Source organism: Peromyscus maniculatus, chromosome 3 (genome assembly GCF_049852395.1).
Source record: "Peromyscus maniculatus bairdii isolate BWxNUB_F1_BW_parent chromosome 3, HU_Pman_BW_mat_3.1, whole genome shotgun sequence".
NCBI classification, from domain to species: Eukaryota; Metazoa; Chordata; class Mammalia; order Rodentia; family Cricetidae; genus Peromyscus; species Peromyscus maniculatus.
Window position 1 is genome coordinate 80,929,200 of NC_134854.1, and position 23,735 is coordinate 80,952,934.

Here is a 23,735-nt window from a genome sequence, read left to right on the forward strand (position 1 = left end):
AGAAAGTACACATGGCTTCTTCCATAAAACTGGGTTCTGTTGGCTCACAGACAATGCTCAAGATAAGGGTTTAGGGAGAATGACTGTGGTAAATGTAATGCCTATGGGAGTCAGGATAGACCTGGTCATAAGATAACAGAAGTTACTTAGATTGTTGTAAAGTACATATGATATATCTCATAAGGATGGGTTTTATAGACTGAGAAGCAAAACCCAAGATGCAGGGCAGGAAGGTCTGGGTTAAGCAAATATAATATTCAAGGGGATTTGGATGAAGCTTGGCCCTACACACAGCAAAAATCATCAAGTAATAAACTACATTAATTCCCAGAATCCCAGGTGGAAGACAGGTAGATATCTCCTACCTTTAAAGAGATAAACATGCATGTTTAACTTTTTCTGGTTTCCCTAGTGCAGAGGGTCCAGCCTTCTGCAGGTCAGAGAGACTGGAAACAAGATGCAGAGTGCAGAGTTGGTGAGAAAAACATAGACTTTTTTTTCTAAGGGATAAAAGCTTTTTTTTTTTTTTTAATGTCCTTGGTCTACTGTATTCTTGTTTGTCCTGTTCTTCTACCCTGATGTTTCCCTTCTGCTTCCCTGATGACTTCCTTCTACACTACTTCCTGATGTCTTCCTTTTTTGTGCTTCCTTCTTCATCTTTCCTGGTGTATGTTTTCCTTCTCTTTTCTTTTTATTTTTTTTCCTTTACAGTTTATATACTCCAGAAGAATCTTTCAAGCATTATAAAAGTTACAGAGTAGTTACGTTTTGTTTTTTAAGTGAATAATTACAATGAATACAAGTATAAAACAGCATGTTTTTCATATTCCTTACATGATTAAACATTTTGGTGAAAAAGAAGACTTCTCTTAGATCAGGAGCCTTTCAATCATAACCGTTTACATAGGCAGTAGTTTTTGTAATTGCCAGAAACACAGGTTACTAGTTTCGCTTTTCATATTTTAGAGTTCTGTCTAGTTATCTTAACTAACCATTCAATTCTCTGTTTCTAGTTACGTGAAGTCAATTGTTTAAAGTTTTGCTTTAGCTATGATGCACCAAAATCCATGAACTTGAGTTAACTCCTGGGACTCAGTTGTTTTCCTTAATCATTAACCTAAACCATAGTCTTTACTCTTCCTCTAGAGAAACTTGTAAATCCTAGCTGTGTGACACTTCCTTGTTTTTATTTTTTATCCTCTACAGCCCCTGCTTTATTGGGGCAGGGATAGCACTTTAAACAGTACAGCTTAAGAGGAAATCATCTTCATAATAATCCACAGTAAAAATGCCCAGTAGAACAGGATATTTCCATGAGACAATCACACTACATTAATGGGGATCCTCACACCCATTCACACCATGCCAGGTACCAGAGAAAAATGGCAGCAGCAAACATACAAAGGCACAGCAATAGCAAGTGGTATTCTAGAGCCAAAGCCTTGCCTATCCGAGATTCACCCACAGTGCCTTTCATTCTGGCGGAAATCTCCTGAAGTCAGTTGCCACCTGCTGCTCCTCTGACATGGCCATAGGTACCCTAGTGGCTGTCTGTGTGCAGAAGGACCTCTTACCCTCTCCAATAAATGAGAGATTATCAAAATTGCCAAGCTACAACATCGCTACTGCAACACAAAACTTCAGAATTAGGTGGTATTTTTACTCACTGAAGTTAAGGAACATTGACAATGTATTGACCAAAGGCCGAAGCTGCAGCTTCTCAGAGCTGCTAGAGTGAGTGCGTGCGTCCTATAGCTATTAAGCTTATTAAAGAAAAGAATTCAGTACTTAGAATGGCCTGTCTTAGACCTACTTAACTATGGGGCAACTTAGTTTGGTATGTTTAGGGCTTTATCATGTAGCATGTGGTGAACTGCCTTAGATAATAATCTTTACAGGTATAAATTCCATCCCCACCTAGTCTGTAAACTTCTAAAGGGTAGGACTGAAGTAAATTTGTTGTGCTCCAACAATATCAGTGAGACCACTAGTCTGGTTACTCAGGAAATGTCTGCTCAGTGACTTTCCCTCTCTCAGCAGTTATCAACTGCTACAAGCTCCTTGGTCAGTATGTCAGGATCCTCTCCCTGCTCCCATGCTGGGATTTTTAACTCGTTTGATCTTGTGCATGTAGTAACCACAGTCGCTTTGAGTTCATGCATTCAATATTCATGTGATGTGCAGAGCTAACCATCTTCTGGGTCTTACATTCTTTCTGCCCTTTTCTCTAGGATGGTCCCTCAGCCTTAGAGGTATGTGTGTAGGTCACACTTCATAGAGATGTCTTGCCTATAGCTGAGCACTCACAGTCTCTCATCCTCAGCATTTTGAACAGTTAGTAGTCTCTGTGTTTACCACTACCCACTGCAGTGAGAAGCTTCTCTGACCAAGGTAAAAACAGCCAAATATATGGACATAACATAAATATTTAGATGGCAGTTTGACAACATTGAAAGCAAAACAGCATCTGTAGATTCTGCCCTAGGGCCTCTGGCTTGCCTAACCATGTGTTTTGACCATGTTTATAGTGCCAGGCATGAATGCTCTTTTGTGGCGCAGGCCTCAGATCTCATTTAGAGTGTGGTTGTTTAGCATGCATGCCACTATGATGCCAGTGGGTGATTTTGCCTGGTAGGTTTGTATTGCAGGATGAAGGGTTCAGTGTTAGCTAAGACCGTGGTTGGTACCTTTTCTTCCCCAGCACCCTGCATAGTGTTTATTTCCTCTATCCAACTGCACCTTTCTGCTGTTAACCTCTCTCTCTCCATCCCCCTAGTGATCCCCTCATTGTCTCTGGCCCCCACTACTCTGCCCTATTTCTGTCAAATCAACTTGCACAGCTACCATATTTAAGTGAGAACCTGCAATGTTTGTTTTGTGCCTGATTTATTCACCTAACATAATATCTTCTAAGCTCATCCCTATTTCCCTGTACCACAGAATTCCATCCCTTTTCATGGCTGAATAATATCTTATTATGCAAAAATTCCAAATTTCCACTATCTGCTCAACCATTGTTGGATGCTCGGTTAGACCCATACCTTGGCTGTTGTGTGTCTCTGGATATATCATCCCCTTTTCGCCTGACCTGCCTGTCTGTCAGTCACTCTAATTCTGTTATATGTGGCTTGAAAATTGTTCTTACTTCTTTTAGAAGTTTCCCTTTGTCTTTGACTTTTGACTAAGTTGAATCTAATTGGAGTTGTGATGCACTTGTCCTTCCTGAATATTGGCAAGTTCTAGTTCTCATTAAATGTAACACAAATTTCAAGAATGGAAAAATCTGGAGAGCAGAGGATAGGGAAAAGACGACCTCGGCACACTGCAGAAAAGAGTGAGCGACAGAGGTCACAGACCGAGGGAAGGAGAAAGCGTCTTAGAAGGCATATATTATAATATCAGTTAAGAGCAGATGTGTGTGTGTGTGTGTGTGTGTGTGTGTGTGTGTGTGTGTGTGTGTATGCATATGCATGTGCAGGCCAGACGTTGACACGTGAGTCCTCTATCACTCTCCATCTCACTGTTTTGAGACACGGTCTCTGCACCCGGAGCATACTGAGACAGCTTGCTTACATCTCAGCAGAACAAACAGAAAGAGAGCCCAGGCCAGAAGGTCAGAAGTATGACCCTCAGTGCCTACCCCTTGGTAATCCACATCCTCTTCCTCTGTCAAGGCCTCACTACCAAACACTTGCATAAGCCCTTGAGGCAACATCATCATTAGGGTCCACCTGCTCATACCTCTGGGCCTATGGGTACAGTTCATACTAAAACTAACAAGTGTCAGTAGGGAAGCTTGCTATGAAAACTCCAGCAGGGAGGTGGTTGTTGGAGTTCTGGGAGGAGGGGAATGAGCCCACAGGTGATCATGTATGGATCCCAAGTTGTGGAACATCAGCAAACCCAAAGTGCAGCATGCATGCCTTCCACCTCAGGTGTGGGTCACAGCATCCCCATAGGGTTGTACTGTCCCATCATAGAACATTCAAGGTGCAGGAGTCTGGGACCTGCTGGCTGAAAGCTTGTGGCTTACCCCATCCAGTCTTGAACAAGACAGCTCAGGATAGCTATGACTTTCTGGCCACAGGACATAGCCTGTGGTTGCTATACCACAAAGGCAAAAAGAGGACTTGCAATGACACACAGACCCTGCTCTGAACGGTTGGTGCATGGCCAAAGCAGCCACGTGACTGACCTCCTTAGAGGAAACCTGCCCTCTTTTTAACTACCCTCTCCTTCTTATGATGCTGCCATTAAAGAATTATTTTTCTGTAGAGACTGTTTTGCTATTGATTAGACCAGTTACTTTAAATATTTACATACGAATTCTCCATTTTTGCATTTTCATTTTTCTTTGTCCTTTATATTCTTCTTCCATTTCTTCTTGTAATATCTGATTTCTCTGTTTTGCTGTTTATTTTCTCGAGACAGGTTTCCCCCACAGAGCCTAGTCTGGCCTCAGCCTCCAGAGTGCTGGGACTTTAGGTCTGAAACACCGCACCTAGCTTTAATATTTACTTTTAAATCCTGTCTCTTTTTTTTTGGTTTTATTATTCCATTCTTCAATTAGACAGTTTTCTGTTTCTTTCCCCCTCATGTTTCCTGATTTTAATTTTTTCTATCATTTTTGTTTGTTTCATTTTCTTAGATCTCCTCTCTTTTCTGTTCCTTGCTTCCTCTTCCGATTACATTTCCCTCTTATCTTTATTTTGTATGTTTTTTAGTATTGTTCTCGATATTGTTTTTATTTTTTTCATATTCCTATTCTTACTAACTAGTGTCTTCTTACTTCATGTAGTGTTGTCTTGCCCCCGCCCCCATGTTATTGGGGTTGTAACCAGGTCACTTCCTCAGTTAGTAACCAGGTGGGATAATGCACACCTGGGGCACTGAGGACACTGGCTGAGGGTTTAGCTGTTGAAGCACAGTTGTGAGAAGTCACACCCCAAAGCTGCTACAGTGTAGGTCTTCCTGAATTTTGGCAAATACTTCACGTGACAGAATCTGGGAACTTAGAACTTCAAACCAGTAACTTGGCCCCAGAGGCCTAAATCCCAGTTTAGAAACACAAGAAATATGGGGATGAAGGACCAAAGTAATGTGCGTCCTCCAAAAGTTCAAAATTCTGTAGCAGTCGAATCCAATGATAGTCAAGCTGATGATGTTCAAATAGCTCAAGATTCATGATGAAGCTGATTAGCAAATTCAAGAAGAGCGTGAACAAGCAAGCACCAGAACAGACTCAAAGCAAATACGAGTGAACAGCTGAATGGAAACTGGGAAGATGATGTAAGATGTAAAAGTGGTTGGGGGTTGGCTGGAGAGTTGGCTCAGGGTTAAGATCACTTGCTGCTATTCCAGAGGACCTGGTTAGATTCCCAGCACCCACATGGCAGTTGACAACCTCCTTAACTCCTGTTCCAGGGCATCCTTTGCCTTCTTCTGGCCTCCACAGTTACTATACACACAGAGTACACAGACATATGTACAGGCAAACATCAATTATATAGACCACACCGTCAATAACTCTTGAAAGCTACAAGAGGAAGATGAGGAGTCACATACAAAGGCCCCTCCCACTCTGAGACAGAGACAGACAGACAGACACACACATGGGAGAGACAAACCCATCAAGAACAGCAGAGTTCTCTTAGGAACCCAAAAGCAGGAGGGCATGGACTAATCTACTTCAGGCCCTGAAAGAAAATAACTGCCAACATCTGTTACTGTGTGCAGCGAAGCTGTCCCTCGGAACTGAAGGAGGAGTAAAGACCTTTCTTCATAATCATGAGTTACAATAATTCAGTCATTAAGCCTGAGCTCCAGAAGACAGAGTAAACACAGGTATATAGTATACCCATATGGGATTTGGATGTAAAAACAACACTCAATTATTTTCTGTCTGTAGCAAACTCACATTGTTGGCAAAGATAAGCCCAGCATGAAAGGGATAGGGTGGGGGGAAAAAAAAAAGATTACAAGTCAGTGGAGTCTGAAAGCAAACAGGTATACTGGATTTTCTGGTGAGGCAGACTCTAGTCCATTGTTGGAAAAGAACAACAAAGATCACTTAAGGTTGGTGGAGGGAATGATCCATCAAGGTGACCCAAGTTTTATAACCATGTGTACTGAACATTGGTACTCCAAGTTTCTAAAACAAACGCTACTGAATTTAAAGGTTCAGATGGACCCTATGCAGTAATGGAGGATGACTTCAATATCCCACTTTAACTAGGTTACCTAGACTACACCCCCAAATCATCAAAGAAGCCTTTTGGGGTTAAACAGCACAATGCTGTGGATTAAGTGGGCTTAAGTTACATCTGCAACTTCAGAATATACATTCTACTCAGCAATTCATAGAATTTTCTCCAAAACAGGTTATATTTTAGACACAAGTCTGAATAAATGGAAGAAAATTAAAGCATCTTACATTTTATCACATAATGAAATAAAATTAGAAATCAACAATAGAAACTGTAAAATATATGAACATAGAGATTGAATTAGGCATTTGAATGATTAGTTGGTCATTGAAGAGACTGAAAAACTTAAAAAAAAAAGTCCTAGAATCAAATAAAATGAAAACAATATAACAGAAACCGTGGAATATAGTGAAAGTAACCAGAGAGAGGTGTTTATAGCTATAGGCCTGAGGCAGTCAGCATCAGCAGTGACTCTGAAGGGGTGTTATGGTGGTGTTTGTGGCTGGCCACGGTCACGGCGGAAGAGAGCTCTGGATGCCGCAGTGGCAGAAGAATCACGAGCCACGGTTACTTTTTTAGAGCTTTATTAGGAGGAAGGAGAGAGAGAGACAGACCGTGTGGAGGGGAAGTACAGTGGGTATACGGGAAAAGAGGGCCTGTGGGAGGGCACACCCGCTTTTTAGGCTGGGACGCTGTCACAGGCTGATGATGTAATAAGGACATAATCCTTACTCAAATAATAACGTATGAGGGAAGAGTAAGATAAGTATGTTTAGTGAAACAGAAAGAAAAGGAACAATATAAAGAATTAGTGTAACAGAGTGAATCCTTGGAAAGAATAGACCAGATTATCAAACCCATAGCCATACTAACCAAAAGATGGATGAAGACACCAGACAGAGATAAAGAAGGTGACTAAGATACCACTGAAACCCAGGATCAATTGGGGGCATTTTGAAAACTTATATTTCAATAAATGAGAAAATCTAGTGTTGTTCCCAGATCGCGACCCCCAGAGAGACCACCAAAGATGAGCATGCCAGAATGCAAAAGCAAGGTTTAATTCTGGATATACAAGCCTAGGCAGGGACTTTGTCCAGTACATCCAATGCAGTGGAGGCTGGAGGAAGTGCCTGCCTGTCTGCAAGATCAGTTTTTAAAGGAAAAAATCACAAGGTTACATCATTTAGGGGTGCTAGTACTGGTACAATTCTGATTGGCTCGCTTCTAGGGGCTTTCTAGAAATCATGGCTTAATCTTACTTCTAAGGGAGTGGTTGCCCACCACCATTTCTCATTGGCTGCCCTCAGGTGGGGGCATTTCTGTGGTCAGTTACCCTGGAAACCAGGGAGAGGACATTCTATAGTCCGGCAGGCATTACCTCGTGACAACCTTGTGACTCTGTACTTTTACACTTCCTGGTTTCTGGAATCTGAACTGACTGGTTTTAGTAACTAATGGCCTATTCCCAAAAGGAGAAATCTTCGGCCTTAATTTTAGGATAAAAGCATTTTAGTCTTATTTTTATGATGGCTCATTTTGGTCTCACATTCCCCCCTTCTCATGTGCCTAATGAAACCCAATCATAGGTTTCGGGCAGTTAGCTCATAAGTATCCCTCTCTAATAATGGTCATGTATAGTTAGCCATCTTGTCTCTATGCCAGGGAGTTTCCTTTTGACCCAGCATTTCAGCCTGAACAGGAAACATGGGACGATGTATTCTCTTCTGGAACTGCTTTGAGCTGGTATTGGGGCGCCGTTGTCAGGGCCCCCAAAAGGCTGAAAAGCTAGTCAAAGACTGGGCAAGGGGGCATTTGTCAGAAGCATGTAGCTGCCTGACCCCATAGGGACAGGGAAAAATCATGTGTGTGTGTAGGACTTACCAAATTAAACCAAGAGTATAGAAAGAAAATAACAAGCAAAGATATTAAACTGCTAATAAGGAAATCTATTATCGAAGAAAAGCCTGGTCTAGCTTGATTCACTCCTGGTTTCTACCAGATTATGGACACAGCTATTCTTAAAAAAAAAAAAAAAAAAAAAAAAAAAATCCCACAAAATACACAGAGGAAGTAAAAACTTCCAAACTCATTCACGAAGCCAGTATTATTTTGGGGTCCAGACTGGATAAGATCACAGCAACAAAAAAGGAAACTACAGACCAATTTCCCTGATCAACATAAATGGCAAAATTATCAGTAAAATACGTGCAAACTGATTTCAGCAGCACAACAAACATAATAAATGCAGCGGAGTACATAAATATTTCAAGGACAAAACACTACATGATCATTTCAGTAGCTAGAGTAGACTCCTTTGGACATTCAACATCTCATGATGGTAGCTCTGAAGAGACTATGAATAAAAGACTCATAAGGCCATGGAATGGGGAAATGGAGTGCTTTCTCCAAAATCAGTCACAAGGCAAGAGGTCTGTCACCATTCTTCTGTACAATGCTTAAAATCTTAAATGGAGCAACAAAGCAAGACAGAGGCAAAAAACAGACAGTATGGAATACCCAGGGTCCATGGGATTGCACTACATCCTGTGCGGGATATCTGAGGGAAAAAAATTTACACTATGCTCGTATGTCTGTTTACTTTATTCCTCTAAGACAAAATTCTATCAATACAGCTATAGCTCCCATCAGGCATTCAGGACAAGAATAAATGTAGATACACCTAACTCTTTATCCGTCTACTTTATTTCTCTGGGATGAAATCCTGTCTACATAGCATCAGTTCCGTCCAGTTCCCTAGCTCATAGTTCTGCTAAGGACTACATTCCTAAGCTTCCAGCCTCATGTTCGTCCTCCATTTCCTCCTCCTCCATTTCCGTTACTCTCTACTCCTGGCACACAGAAAACTCTTACCCTCGATAGAACCTCTGCTTCCTCTCTTCTCTCTAGCCATGTCGTTCTGTCCATTTCTACAGAAAATGCCTGCCCTTTCTTTCCCTGGGCACATGGCTCTCTGTCTTCTCAGGAATGTTCTTCCACCCTACCTTCCGCCTTGATATGTAAAAACCTGTTTTGTTCTCAGTCAATTGCTCTGCAGAGCCACCCGGCCTCAAGGCAAAGAGATGGTCTGAGCTTCATTTGCACAAGGAACAAAGCTATGTATCTCCCCCAGCTTGTTTTTGCCGGTGTGACCTTATCCAAGTACTGGCTGCAACAGGGAAGTTCAGCAGATCTGGGGAGCTGAATTTTTAGCCAAATGGTCTGGAAATATTTTGGCATGCAAGAATTTCATACAGAGAAATATTAAAGGCTGGATAACACCAAATATTCATAATAAATGGCTTGCCTTTTGACAGACCCTTGGCTGGTCAAAGTATAGCTTTAATACACAGCTGAATCTCTATAATATATTCTTTCAGCCCTCAAGAAGACAGAAAAGATATCAAACAGTACATATTTGCTGGTGTTATGGTCCTACACTCCAGACTCTAATGATTTCACCAGAATTCTTTTGATCAACAAGTTTAGAAAAGTTTAAAAAAAAAATCAACGTACAGTTAGGTATCTTTTTTTCTATACAAACAACAAATAAGGCAGAATTAGGAAAACAATCCCATTTACAACAGCCACCTAGCCCCCTACCCCTGCCAACCAGAGATGTAGAAGACTTTTTTTTGGTTGTTATTTTTGAGATTATACTTTAATTACAACATTTCTCCCTTCCTTTTTCTCCCTCTAAACCCTCCCATATATTCCTGCCTGCTCTCCCTCAAATTCATGGCCTTCTTTAAAATCTATTATTATTGCATGCATATATATGTATGTACGTATATCTTCTTAAATATAACCTATTGAGTCCGTATAATGTTACTTGTATGTGTGTGTTCAGGGCTGACCATTGGCACTGAATAACCAGTTGGTGTGCTCTTCCCTGAGGAAGACCTCTTCTGCTCCCAGATTTACTCAGTTGCCTGTGGTTTTCTTCTGTAGTGTTGAGGCCTTGTAGGCTTTTCTCTATCCAGTTTGGCAAGTTCCTTGGTCATCATTGCTTGGCTTGTGTTTGGACGGTCATGTTAGACTTCATGGTTGTGGCTTCTGAAGTTCCTAGGAGATACAATTGTAAGGATTTGGTCCTTAATTACGTCATCAGCCTTTGTCGGCTTCCCAGCCTAAAAAGCGGGTGGGCCCTCTGTGGGCTCTCTGTCCCCTCTCCTTTCTGCTCCTTCCTCCTGTCGGCCCCCCCTTCCCCCTTCTGTGTCTCTCTGTCTCTGTCTCTGTCTCTCTCTGTCTCCCCCCCTTCAATAAAGCTCTAAAAATGTAACCATGGCTATGATTCTTTTGATCAGCACCTCCGCCGGCATGGCCGCTGCAGGCGGCGACCAGCCAGGAGGAGCAGTGCCGCGGCATAACCAACAACAATCTCACAGCAAAATCCCTAAACTCCTGGCTTTTACAATCTTTCTGCCCTGTGTGTGTGTGTGTGTGTGTGACACACATGTACATAAACATGTACAATGTGTGCCAAGCTGTTCATTGACTGATGGGTATCAAGATGGTTCCAGGACCTGGCTATTGTGAATGGTACTTCGATTAATGTAGACATGCAGGTTATCTCTATTACATGCTGTCCTTGACTGTTTTAGATGTACATCCAAAGTGGTACAGCTAGATCCTTTGGAAGTTCTAGTTTTAGTTTTTTGAGAAGCCTTCTCAATTGCTGTACTAACTGGCATTCCCACCAATAACATCTAAATGTCCTCACCTGGCCTCTCTGGCTTATTGTTCTCTTAATGCCAGCCATTCTGACTATGTTGGAATGGTCGCAATGTAGAAGTGATTTACAATTTCCTGATGTCCAAAGATGAAACTGTTTCATTTACTCACTGGTCACTTGAACAACTGCTTTGAGAAATGACTCATTCTCAAAGATGAAACTGTTTCCTGATGTCTAAAGATGAAACTGTTTCATTTACTCATTGGTCACTTGAACTACTTCTTTGAGAAATGGATTCATTCATCCATCTATTAATTGCATTATTTATTCTCCTGGCATTTAATTTTTACAGCTTGTCATTTATTTTGGTGATGAACACATGGTAATGGATTTTCCTTGTTCTCTGGGTGTGCCTTTGCTGTTAATGGTTTGCTCTGTTCACAGAAGCCTTGCTGGTAGACGAAATCCCACCTGTCAGTTCTTACTGTGTCCTGAAGAACTTCAGTCCTAATAAGAAAGTCACTGCCCGTGCTTACATCATAAAGTACCTCTCCCCCCATGTTTACCTGTAGTAGTATCATGATGTAGGTCTTCCATGAAGATCTTTGAAATGCTTTTTAGTTAATTTTTTTTGGAGGGGCATCAAGATCACCTATAGCTAGGCTGGCCCTTGAACTCACTATACAGCAGAAAAGACCTTGAACTCCTGATTTTTCTGCCTCCTCTTCCTAAGGGCTGTGTGCCACTCCACCTAGAGTAAGCCATTTTTTTTTTAATAAGTGGTAAGGTAGAGATATAGTTTCAATCTTCTACCACTTGTTAAAGAAACCCTGTTCTCCACTGTATGTTCTCAGCACCTTTATTGAAAACTCAAATGGCAGTAGTGTGGTTTATTTGGATCCTCTATTCTACATTGCTACACATGTCTGTTTTCTGTATCAGTGGTTCTATAATTATAACTCAGCAGCATAATTTGATGTCAGATGCTACAGAACTTTCACTATTGCTTTTTTTGGTCCACAAATGTATGTGTAATGGGTTCATATATATATGAGAGATGGGTCCATACACTTATGTAGGTCCATATATGTATATATATTATGGATCCATATTATCTATATCTAGGATGGATTAGCCATGTAGAAGAAAATGGAACTGGAAAAGTCTCATGTTAAGTGAAATATGCCAAACTCAGAGAGACAAGTAGAATATGTTTTCTTTCATATGTGGATTCTCAGTCAAAAAAAAAAAGACCTGAAAAGTGAAGGAGGACTTTAGAGAATTGGAAGGGGATGTAGGGAGAGTGATGATAAGTACACATAATGAGAGTAAATATGATAAAAAAAATCTTATACACAGGTATGAAAATGCCAGTTGTCTACTGATGAATCCCCAAAGTTCAGTATTTCTGTAAACTTGCAGGTTTCATGGTTCTCTGTAAAATTGCCTGGGATGATGCTCACTGTGGCTCATCTTCATTGGGTCTAGGATCACCTAAGAGAGAGACATCTGGGAATATTTTGGGGGTGTTTCTGAGGTTTAACTGAGGGTGGAAGACCTACCGTACGTGTGGGTGATACCTACCATCCTGTAGGCTGGGGTCCTGGACTCAGTAACAAGCGGTAAGGGAGAAAGCTAGCAGAGTGACAGCATTCCAGGCTCTTTTCCCAGGTGTCCACGTGAGGAGTCAGAACTGTTGGCTCCTTTCCCAGTGCACCGTGCCCTCTTTGCTGTCCTCTCCTGGTTGGGTGCTGGTCACACAGCGGAAGGTGGCTAATGAAAGGGAGCAACATTTCTGTTTCCAGGCTCTATATTTTCCTCCTTTCTTTGGATCTCTTTCAGAACAAATTGGAGCATTGGCTGATCAGCACATCATACATGTGGCATGTGGAGAGTCCCACAGTTTGGCTCTTAGTGACCAGGGCCAGCTGTTTTCTTGGGGTGCAGGAAGTGATGGCCAGCTGGGACTCATGACTACTGAGGATTCTGTGGCAGTGCCCAGGTGAGAATGTTACCCAAAAGGTTCTTGATTTTGTACTGTTTTCTTCATGCCATTGCTATTTCCTTTATGCTATTGATATGCCTGGTAACAACTGTGATTCACAAACAAACAAAACCCAGTTGTTTTTTTTTTTTTTTTAGAAATGTCTGCCTTAAAGTATAAACATGTGAGTTGGTTCAGAACTGAATTTCTTCTGGTACTAGCTACTGGCTGGGTCCCTAGCAATTGACAGATGTGTTGACTAAAAAGGATACCCCTTTTATCTCTTGTACTTACTTACCTCAAACTGATCAGGAAGTTTTTGATTACTTTTCTTTTCTTTTCTTTTCTTTTTTTTTTTTTTTGAGACAGGGTCTCATTTAACCCAGGTTAGCCTTGAACTCACTATGTAGCAGAGGCTGACCCCTTGCCCGTACTTCCCAGTTGTAGCTTCCTGGGCACTGTCAGCCATAGTCTGCTCATTAGCATTTATGAAGACAGTAAATACATTAGAGATCCTAAAGGTTTTGTGTGCCACAATAATCACTTCCTGAAGTAGGGATGATAGGTTGTAGGGTTTTAGGAATGGGTCCAGGTGTGGGAGAATTTCTGTTTGTTTTAAACAGTGAATTCCTAAGAGTGAACCTAGTGAAAGCCCTAATAGAATTTTATGAGACAAGATCACATGCTTAATCAGACAAGGTCACATGCTTGATTTTGAAAAGGTCTTTTGCACAAGGTGATATTTTTAATGAAGATGCTAAGTTGAGAATGTTTCTGATAATTTTGTGTGGATGCACGTTTAAGAAAACGCTTCTCTGTTTTAGGTTAATACAGAAGCTGAACCAGCAGACCATATTACAAGTTTCCTGTGGCAACTGGCACTGCCTGGCCCTGGCAGCTGGTAATTTATATACATATATGCTAATGCTATGTTAATTTAAAAAGCACTCCTCGTCTGCTGTCCTGTGTTATCTAACTTGAAAGCTTTAACTGAACAGTGACATTTATCAAACGGTCTTTGTGTAGCACTCATCCCCTGTTGGTGATGTGGATGGTGTAGGATGCATCATTGCTGTTTCAGTTCTTACACTAAAGAGAAGCAAGGGGCCAGGACAGCCAGGGGTTTTTGAGAATGCAGAAGTGTTTGTGGACATTGTCTCTAAAAAGCTACAGTCCGTTTTCAGGCCCCATTCTACCATCAGGATTCCAGAGAAATGTCAAGTCCGCAGTAAGAGAAGTGTGATGGGGTGCAAGGACATGTTCCTCCTGCCACATGTCCTGCTCAGGCTGCCACCCCAGAGCAGTCCTGGGTCACAGCTGCAGCTCCTGTCAGTGTGGTCAGAGCTGAGTTCACCTTGCTAACATGTGTGCCTGGTAACCAGCCTGTTCGGAACTGAATTCCCTTGAAGCTTCAGTGTTTTCTTTAGATAAGTGTTGACAGCCTCTGAAGGGCACTAAGGCTTGAGTTTGCTTTTCTGTTGTCTAATGCTAATTTAGGCTTTGGAAATCTTAAAACACGCAGTGTCTCTTCCCTTTCTCTTGCGTGGATTTGGTGTGTATAGGGCAACTAACTGATAGTGTAACTGCTAGATTATCTTTGTGCATGGAGCCTGTATCATTTTGTTCATAACATCAGTTGTCCTGTTGTTATTGCAGATGGCCAGTTCTTCACATGGGGCAAGAACAGCCACGGACAGCTGGGCCTGGGGAAGGAGTTCCCCTCTCAGACCAGCCCACAGAGGGTGAGGGCTTTGGAAGGGATCCCGCTGGCTCAGGTGGCTGCAGGAGGGGCCCACAGCTTTGCCCTGTCTCTGTCAGGAGCTGTTTTTGGCTGGGGAATGAACAATGCGGGGCAGCTCGGACTCAGTGATGAAAAAGGTATGTAAAGCCACCATGTATGTTCTCCAGTTCAAAAATACATTTATGCATGTAACAAATGTTTCTGTGCACCTACTGAGGGCTGACCTGGTGCTAGGTACAGAGGGAGCAGCAGGAACAAGAGAGGACACCCGTGGCTTAGCGGAAGCCACATGCTGGTGGGTGGATGCTAAGAACACACCTGTCGATATATAGTGGGTCCCGTGGCTTTAGAATAAGCTCCCTGTTCATCACAAGTTGGTCAGGAAGGAGCTCTCTGATGAGGGCATATTTGAGCCGAGCTCTGTAGGAGACCAGGTGGGAAGTGGGACTTGGTGAAGAATATTCCAGTCAAAGGGAACAGGCACCGACCGACCGACATGAAGGTGAGTGATGGGGAAGTAGAGATGGAGATCGGGGAGCCTCTAGAGGTGCCGCCACCAAGGACCCCAAAAGGTACAGCGAGGAGTTTGACTTCCTCAGTGAGGGGAGAAGAAATCTGAAGGGTTTTAAGGAGCGGAGTGGTCCAGTTTGTGTAGCTGTGGTGGGTCAAGAGTGCAGGGATCTGTTCGCAGGGAGAAGCTGTCGTCAGGATTTTGTAGTGCTTGGTGAGGATGCTTCTGTTCCTAGGATGTGTAGTTGGAAACAAAGGGAAGGCTGGAAGGATCAGGTCATAATGTGTGGGGTAAGGGGAGATGGCGTGAGTTGGAGTGGACAGAGAGAGTGTAGGAAATTACAAGTTAAGGTCTTGATATATTAAACTGAAGTTTCGTTGGGCTTTCCAAGTAGAGTTGGAGGCAGAGACCTGAATGTGAGTCAGGGGATATAAAATCCACGTCCACAGTTGTATATATCTCATTTAAACGGCCAATGGTAGTCACATGCTGATGCTTCATTTGTCTTAGATCGAGAGTCTCCGTGCCATGTGAAGCTTTTACGAACACAGAAAGTCGTCTACATTAGTTGTGGAGAGGAGCACACAGCGGTTCTCACAAAGGTGCGGGGCTCAGGGGCCTTGGCTGTGGAGGAGGGTGTGACGGGCAGTTTCAAGTGTTGCAGAGTAGCTGTGGTCGTGAGTTTTTGGGCTTGGGCTTGGATTTTCTCTTTAGCTCTGTTGTGATTGTCCCGGGAGGAGCAGAGCGAAGACCGCTTTTTAACAATATACCTGTGCTCTCCTCTTGGATAACTTTATAGGTTCTCCAGGTAACATTTTAAAATAGTTCAGTATAAATAATAAAAGTATTATACATATGCAAAACAGCACCCATCCTTTGTTCTTTTTAAATAATCCATTTGAATAATTATAATTGAATTAAGTAATAGTAACTTAATTACTATTTTAAAATTATTGGGTGGTGTCTGTTGCTTCTAAAAACATTTACATGCTAGAAAGAATGAAAATTCTTCTTTCCTTTTCCCTTTTTTTTTTTTGTGTGTGTGGTTTTGAGACAAGGTCTCATGTATCAGGCTGCTGTTGATCCTGCCATACAGCATGTATTAGTATGGTTTTGGACTCTCCCACTCCCTGCCTCCACCTCCACAATTTTAAGCTTGGGCCACCATATCTAGATTGAAAAATGCCTTTTCATATTGAGGACTTGCTATCATAGATTGCTTAGCATTTATTCAAGTACAAATTTAAGATCTTTATTATGGAGTTTATGAGGCCTCGGTTTCTTACATATGAGTGACCCTGAAGAATCCTCTCAATTTCACTTGCGTTAGCTTTAAAAAATGTCTGCCTCCTAACACATTACTGCACTTCAAAAATTATTTTGTGCCAGCGTTCTGCTTGGGTATGTGTATCCTGTACATGCCTGGTGCTTGTGGAGTCCAGAGCAGGTCGTTGGATCACCTGGAACCAGAGTTCCGTCTGGTTGAGAGGTCCGGGCAGTGAGGGCTGCAAACAGAACTCAGGTCCTCTGAAACAGCAGCAGGTGCTGTTCCTAAACTGCTGAGCTAACTCTCCAGTCCTGCCTCACTGCACTCTTAAATCGTCTCTAAAATCCCCAAATGGCACCCAGTCCTTTAAGCGGTGTGGCTTTTGTTCCCGAAAGCTATAGTCTTACATTCCTTCATTCTTTTTCTACTTCATAAACGTTCTCAAGAAATGACGATGGCCAAGTACCAGGTGAGTGCGGTGCCTCCTACAGGCCGGTGAGATGGAAGAAGGCATGTGCAGTTTTTAGAGGACGGCCCGCAATGTCAGGTTCCAAAGTCACCCTACCCCTCCCTGTCCCTTGCTAGAGTGGAGGCGTGTTTACCTTCGGTGCTGGTTCCTGTGGACAGCTTGGACATAACTCCATGAATGATGAAGTTAACCCACGAAGAGTTCTGGAGCTGATGGGCAGCGAAGTAACTCAGATTGCTTGTGGCCGGTGAGTACCTCCGAGGCGCGGAAGCGGGTCTGGCAGCGGGAAAGCCCGTGGGCTCACTGAACCACTGTCGGTTTAGGAAATCTTTTTGGTTTGTATCCCTTATTTTTTTTTTTATAAGACAGTACTGGTCTGTGCACCCTACGCTGGTCTCAAACTCCTAAACTTGTGGATATGTAGCGCAGGCTTCCTCCTGCTCTTACCTCCTGAGCGAAGGGATTATCGGCACGTGCCACAGTTCACAGCTTGGTTTAGGAAACCTCAACTGCATGATCACCTACAGGGAACTGTAGTAAGCATGGTGAGGAAGGGCTTTAGGTAAGCCGGCCAGCAGGAGGACACTGGGCCGCATGGCGTAGAGGCTGAGCAGCACAGTGTACAGAAGAAACGAAGAAGGAATGTGGCAGTCCCTTGCTGTACCTCGTCTGTTTTTGTTTCGTCCTAAAGGGAGGATGCGGCAGGTTGTGCATCTCTTTCTACATGTTGCCTGCCTCGCCAAGATCAGTAGGCACGTTTGTGATCCTTTGTCACAGCAATACGGTGCTGTCATCTACGGTTTAGTTAGTTAACAAGCCTTTCCTGCAATTACAAGGACACACCAAGCACATTAAAAAGCCAGATTGGCAGTGTCCATCTGTAACCCCAGTGCTGTGACAGGCACATTCCCCAAGCCAGCCTAGTTTACCAAGAGACTGTCTTAAAAAAGGCTCAGTGAGAGACTATCTTTAAAAAATAAGGAGAAAATTATTTCTGGCCTACACACACATCCACACACATGCATGTCCATATGTACATACACATGCATAGACTCATACATGAGCAATTATCTCACACACACACACACACACACACACACACCAAAGAGAACCACAAAAATCAAAACTTCTCATGATGTTTTAAGCAAGTTGATGCTCTAGTGTTGGACTACATTCATAGCTGTCCTGGGTCCCGGCCATAGGTTAGCCATGCCTGATTGTGTGTCAGAGGTGAGGAGTCTGTTGTAAAAAACACAAGAACAGGGAGAGGCTCCAGAGGAGTCGGTGGGACTTGCTGTGATCTCATGTGGAAGTTAGAAATCAGATTGAGTGTGCATCCTCCTGATCAGGCGAAAGTTTGCTAATGCGTGAATTCTTTCCCTACAGACAGCACACCCTAGCCTTTGTGCCTTCTTCCGGACTCATCTATGCGTTTGGCTGTGGAGCTAGAGGTCAGCTAGGAACCGGACACACGTGTAACGTTAAGTCCCCATCTCCAGTGAAGGGGTACTGGGCTGCCCACAGTAGTCAGCTTTCAGCTAGGGCCGGTAAGAGTGATTTTTGTTGCACTTAATTATATTTTTAAGTAATCATGACTATTATTTCAGTATGTATTTGTTACTTGTCTTGAACTATTTTGGAGGTGATAAACATGAGTTGTAACTGTTTTTGTGGAAAAAGCAGAGGAAAGAGGTTGATTCAGTTGGCCACATTGGGAAGAGGAACAGTTGAAGAGTCCAGTGACTCCCGAGTTCATCTCCCTCCTTCCTGCATGCTAAGAAACTGAAGGCCAGGGAATGAATAATCCTTGTAAACCTAGCATACGTACAGCACAGAGCTGCTACAAGCCTGTCACTCAGCAAACAGTCATGGGACAGATATCTATGAGATGTAGGAAGCTGAAAATATAAAATAAACAGGACGACTGTCTGCATTAATATTTTCCAAAGCAAAAAAAAAAAATAGCCTGACATCTTCTTGGTCATTTGTAAATATCTTTCTCTAGGTGTTCTCCTCATACTTGGAATACATGTGCTTAGCAAGTGTGCTCCTGGATCTGGTAGTGCACTCCTGTGATACAGACCTCCAGGATCACGAGTCCTAGGCCAGCCTGGACTATGTAGTTACCCTTGTCTCAATCCCTTCTTCCTCCTAGACAACAAAAATCGAATCAAGAAACTCAAGTTTAATTTGAAACCACAAGTTTTTTGAAATTGAATCACAATCTGGCTTGACTTAAGTGGTTGTAAATTTATGCCCATGTTTTTGACAAAATATGGTAGAAATAAGGAAATTTCCAATGTTCGTGTCATATGCTGTAGACTTAGGGCCCTTTGGGGTACTGTGAGTCCACAGGGGGAGGCACCGAGGAGTATTAGAGCTGGAGGAGGTTAGAGCTGGGGCTTGGAGTGTGTGAAGGGGATGTGTGAATGTGTATGTAGCATTAAACAAACTGGGGAGGTTTGTGTATGTTTAGGTGCCTCTGTGTGTGTGCATGTAACAGTCTCAATTAAAAAGAGGCCATGCTTTCAAAAGGGAGAGGGCAGGGGTGAATATGATGGGTCAGGGGAGGAGAGCAAAAGGGGGAAATGAAGCAATTACATTTAAAATAAATAAAAAAGCTATGTGATGGGGTGTCTACCTGGGACCGGAAAAAGAGGTCTTTGCATTGCTAGCATCATCCTGCGGGGATGGAGAGGGCCACATGCAGATGTGGGATTGCCGTGCACGTTACCATTTATAGTGGTGCCCGTTTTAGAATTTAGGCCAGTGGCATGACCGAATTAGCATGAGAAGTAGAGACAAGGTCAGAGTTAGCTGGCTGTGAGGGAGGCAGGAGGGAAGGGTATGGGCACTGTTTCTTATATTTATTTTTAACTGATCGAGAAACAATCCTGGGCAAACAAACCAGGAGAGAAGGCCTCTTCTCTGCACAATTAAAACAGATAAGATCCCCTCCCCCCCTCTCGCTGAAGCATAATTTGGAAAATCAGAGGAGTATGGAAGGGAGCAACCATTGAAAAACAAACTGTTTGAAATTTAAAAAAAAATTTTTTTTTTGACAGATCGCTTTAAGTATCGTGTCGTTAAGCAGATCTTCTCTGGGGGGGACCAGACGTTTGTGCTTTTCTCCACGTATGAGGTAAAATTTTCTTTTGATTTTCACATTCACAGTAGAATGATGGTAGTCAGTGTTTATTTTAATAGTTACACAAAAGCTTTGTGGCTCTTTGTTTCTACTGATTTTATCTTACCAAAAGAAACAATCTAAGCCTTGACGTTATCTCCACTTAGCTGCTTCAAATTGCTAATAATTACCCTGTTCTTAACATTGTCGAGAACATCGTTTCAATTTATGGTGTAGAATTACTTATTTATATCTATATTTGTTCTAAAAGAAATTTAAGGAGGCTTGGAGCATTTGTGTTACTATTTTTCTGTTTCGTCACTGTTAAGTGTTGTACCAAGTGCCTTCTAGATGTTTGCTGACGTAGGGGGTTGGTTTTCTTGTTTGATCTGACTGAGTATATAATAAACATATAGGTGAGATACAAAAAAGTTCAGATCTTTTATTATTTATCACCTGCTCATGATAGCACGCCAAGATTTCCCCTTCTCTTGCTCCTTCACTCTGCCAAAGAAGCCATAAGAACAGTGGCATACATGGGCCCACCGTGCACACCTGTAACTCTAGTACTGGTCAGGTAGAGACAGCAGTTCAAGGTTATCCTTGCCTACGTGGCCAGTTTGGGCCAGCCTGAGCTACACGAGACCCTGTCTCAAAGGAAAAGAAAGGAAAGCGGGAAGGAGACAGCACATTTTGTCTTTCAGTCTTTCAGAGTTCAAGGCCTGGTATAGATACAAGAATCTATGGCATTTATCTAATTCATTCTAATTTTCATGGCCAAGGACAGTCAGCTGAAAAGAGTGCTGAGCTATGGTTTCTTCTTTTTTCTTTCTCACACTCCTATTTAACCAGCCCTGTATGGGGATAAACTCAAGGTGGTAATTATAAAAGCGGGAGACTTGGTTGGGAAGCAAAACAGAGACCTTTTCCCTTGGGAAAGTCTCTCTATCGCTCTGACGCTGCCATATGTAAGCCCTGTCTCCTGAGTACCATTCTGTGATCCTATAGAAAAGGTCCTGGCCAGGCTGGAAGCTGCGATTGGTCAGCCATGTTTCAGGTCAGGAGCCTGCGGAAAGCTGTGTACCCTAGCCCTCTCAGGGGTGATGTGGAATTGCTGCCTCGGACCTATTTTGGGTTCAGCTTTATCACTTCACAGAGAAATCTTAGAGGAAGTTGAGGTTATGCCAGTAACACAAACGGTAAAAACACAGGGTCTCTTCAGTAACTTTTCTGTTTTCAAGTAGTAGACTTAGAGGAATTCATTTGTGTAAGAAACTGACTTTTTTTTTTTCTGAGAATTAAACATAAAACTTAAATTTCCCTCCTTGAATAAATATACAATACGATCTATGTAGCAGAGTTTCAAAGGTATTAATCGTGTTGGGTATGGAAAACAACCCACTGATAAAAGGAAGTAAGTTATATGATAGTGCTAGCCAGTAAGTTAGAGTTTCAACTGGGGAGAGGTGTCCTCTATTTAAAGTTTCAAGTTCACAGTGGAATGTTCCTCCCACCCACTTTAAGACAATAGCCAGGCTCACCTAAGCGGCTCCCTGCTGACTGCCCCTTGTCTTGGGCTCCCAAGTGCCATCCTTGCAGCTCTGGTACACCTGCCTTTCCAAGTGCAAAGCCATACAGATTTACATATGTTATATTATATATATACACACATATATTATATATGCACACACACACACACACACACTAGTTTAGATCTAGAGATTGAAAATTATATGCTTACCTGCTTAACGTATCACTACTTTAATGTGTGAAATGTCAGCTAGAAAAACAATGTTTCAGATTCGTTTGGATTTTGAAATAGTTGCATGTACATACAGTATCTTGAAGATGGAACCCGAGTCTACACAAGAAACTCACTGCATCAACTCCAGTGCATCATGGAGGTAATGCCAAATGGCATCTTAAGTCACTATGTACGTGAACATGAAGCTCACTAGAACTCAAACACACTGAAGGCACGTTATGCGGCATCTTAAGTCACTGTTTGCAGAACCGTGTAACATACCACAGCTCAGACACACCATGAAGGTGTATTAGCAGGACATCTTAAATCACTGTGTGCGTGAATAAAGCTTCTTGCTAGGAGTTTTCCACTTCTGGTGTCATGTCAGTTTTGGATTTTCGAAGCTTTCAGGTTTTGAATGTTCCACCTATACTCACCTAGTCCTTTGCTGTGTTAGTCAGGGGTTCTGAGTGTAAATCACAGCCTTCCCTTCCCTTTTACCTTGTTCTCAGGATAGGGCTGAAGAGGGAATGTGGGTGGAATCCTTAGATGAGTGTGTTTGCTTCAAGCCTGTTAGCTATAATATTCTCTGTCTCTCTCTGACTTTCTGTCTCTGTCTATCTGTCTGTCTCTGGTGTGTGTGTGTGTGTGTGTGTGTGTGTGTGAGAGAGAGAGAGAGAAAGAGAGAGAGAGAGAGAGAGAGAGAGAGAGAGAGAGAGAGAGAGAGAGAGAGAGAGAGAGAGAGAGAAACTGAATGGTGATATGCTGATCCCAACTTTGGATGTCCATTAGAGTTGCCTGGGGGGACATCAAAGCTCAGTACATGCTGAGAAGTACTGAATCACTGAGCTATACTCCCAGGCCTCCATACTTGCTGATTATATACAGGCTAAAAAAGAAAAATACTGTTCGAGGTCAGTGCTTCTCAAATGTCGCTGGGCTTTGGACTACCTAAGGGAACTTAGAAAATCCCAGTGGCCAGCACACATTCCAGGCTAATTGCCAATGCATACTCTAGGCCAATTTAGTTAGACCACCAGCAGCAGGTGAGCTTTTAACATCCCCCAGGTGACTCAAAAAATGTAATTTTCATGTTTGGTTCCCATACCCACAGAGGGGAAAATTATGCTTTTTCTTGTATCTGTGGGTTACTGAATATATAATGAAGAACGAGAAAAACAGTTTGAAACCTACATATTTTCTGTAAGTGTGTGGTACTGTTGGTGTGCATTTGTCCCCTTTAGGAAGCAATTCAAGTTTAATAGTAATAGTGCTTTACAACCGTGACAGGGGGAAAGGCAGCTGGGTGTGTGTCGAAGTTGTCCATGTTGATTTAAGAGTTTCTTTGATGTAATTCAATATTACATATGTTCTTTTTTGTATATGTCTGTAGTCCTTTTTTTTTTTTTAGAATAGTTATCAAGAACAAGATGATCTGCTGTGTGCTAAAAGGGCTTTTCTTTATATAATGCTAACTCACAACTGTAGAGGAGAACCAGCAAGTTTCCTTTGAAAGCTATTTAATGTGCAAGTACAGAGGAGAAAACAATGCTTTATGAATTGATGGTTTTGACCGCTTGGATGTTACTTTTCCCTCCTTTAGAAGGCAAAAAGCACTGTCAACTTTTTCTTAGTTCTGGATTAGAAATAGCTGTTGGAGAAAAAAGGTTGAAAACCAGCAGGTTTAGAGAATGTTTCTTCAAAAATACCACTAAATGGGTTAGTAAGACAGCCCGGAGAGTAAGGGTGTGGCCACTTAAGTGGGCAATCTGAGTTCCATCCCTGGAACCAGCATGGTGGATGGAAAGAACCAACTCCTGTAAGGTGTGCTCTCACCCTCACACATGTACCGTTGCGTGCGTGTGCATACACACAAATTAACAGATCATTGTAATTAAAACAGTATCACTGGGCCTGGGATTGGAGAGATGGCTCTGTGGTGAAGAACCTTCCTTGGCTGCTTTGCAGGAGGACCCAGGTTCAATTCCCATCACCCAGAGGGTGTCTCACA

At 42.5% G+C, this 23,735-nt stretch overlaps 1 protein-coding gene across 6 annotated transcripts in view; it reads left to right on the forward strand.

The window, feature by feature from the left end:
• The window catches only part of Herc3 (HECT and RLD domain containing E3 ubiquitin protein ligase 3), a 98,424-nt gene that overhangs the window by 21,814 nt on the left and 52,875 nt on the right, over positions 1-23,735 (forward strand). For all 6 annotated transcript variants that reach the window (XR_013049877.1, XM_042273388.2, XM_042273390.2 and 3 more), the window contains exons 3-9: positions 12,724-12,883; positions 13,690-13,766; positions 14,522-14,743; positions 15,628-15,719; positions 16,970-17,100; positions 18,240-18,400; positions 19,919-19,995. Coding sequence is in view for 5 of the 6 variants with exons in the window: in XM_042273388.2 (XP_042129322.1) it covers positions 12,724-12,883; positions 13,690-13,766; positions 14,522-14,743; positions 15,628-15,719; positions 16,970-17,100; positions 18,240-18,400; positions 19,919-19,995 (920 nt within the window). In the remaining variant the exon portion in view is untranslated. The remainder of the gene's footprint in view (positions 1-12,723; positions 12,884-13,689; positions 13,767-14,521; positions 14,744-15,627; positions 15,720-16,969; positions 17,101-18,239; positions 18,401-19,918; positions 19,996-23,735) is intronic.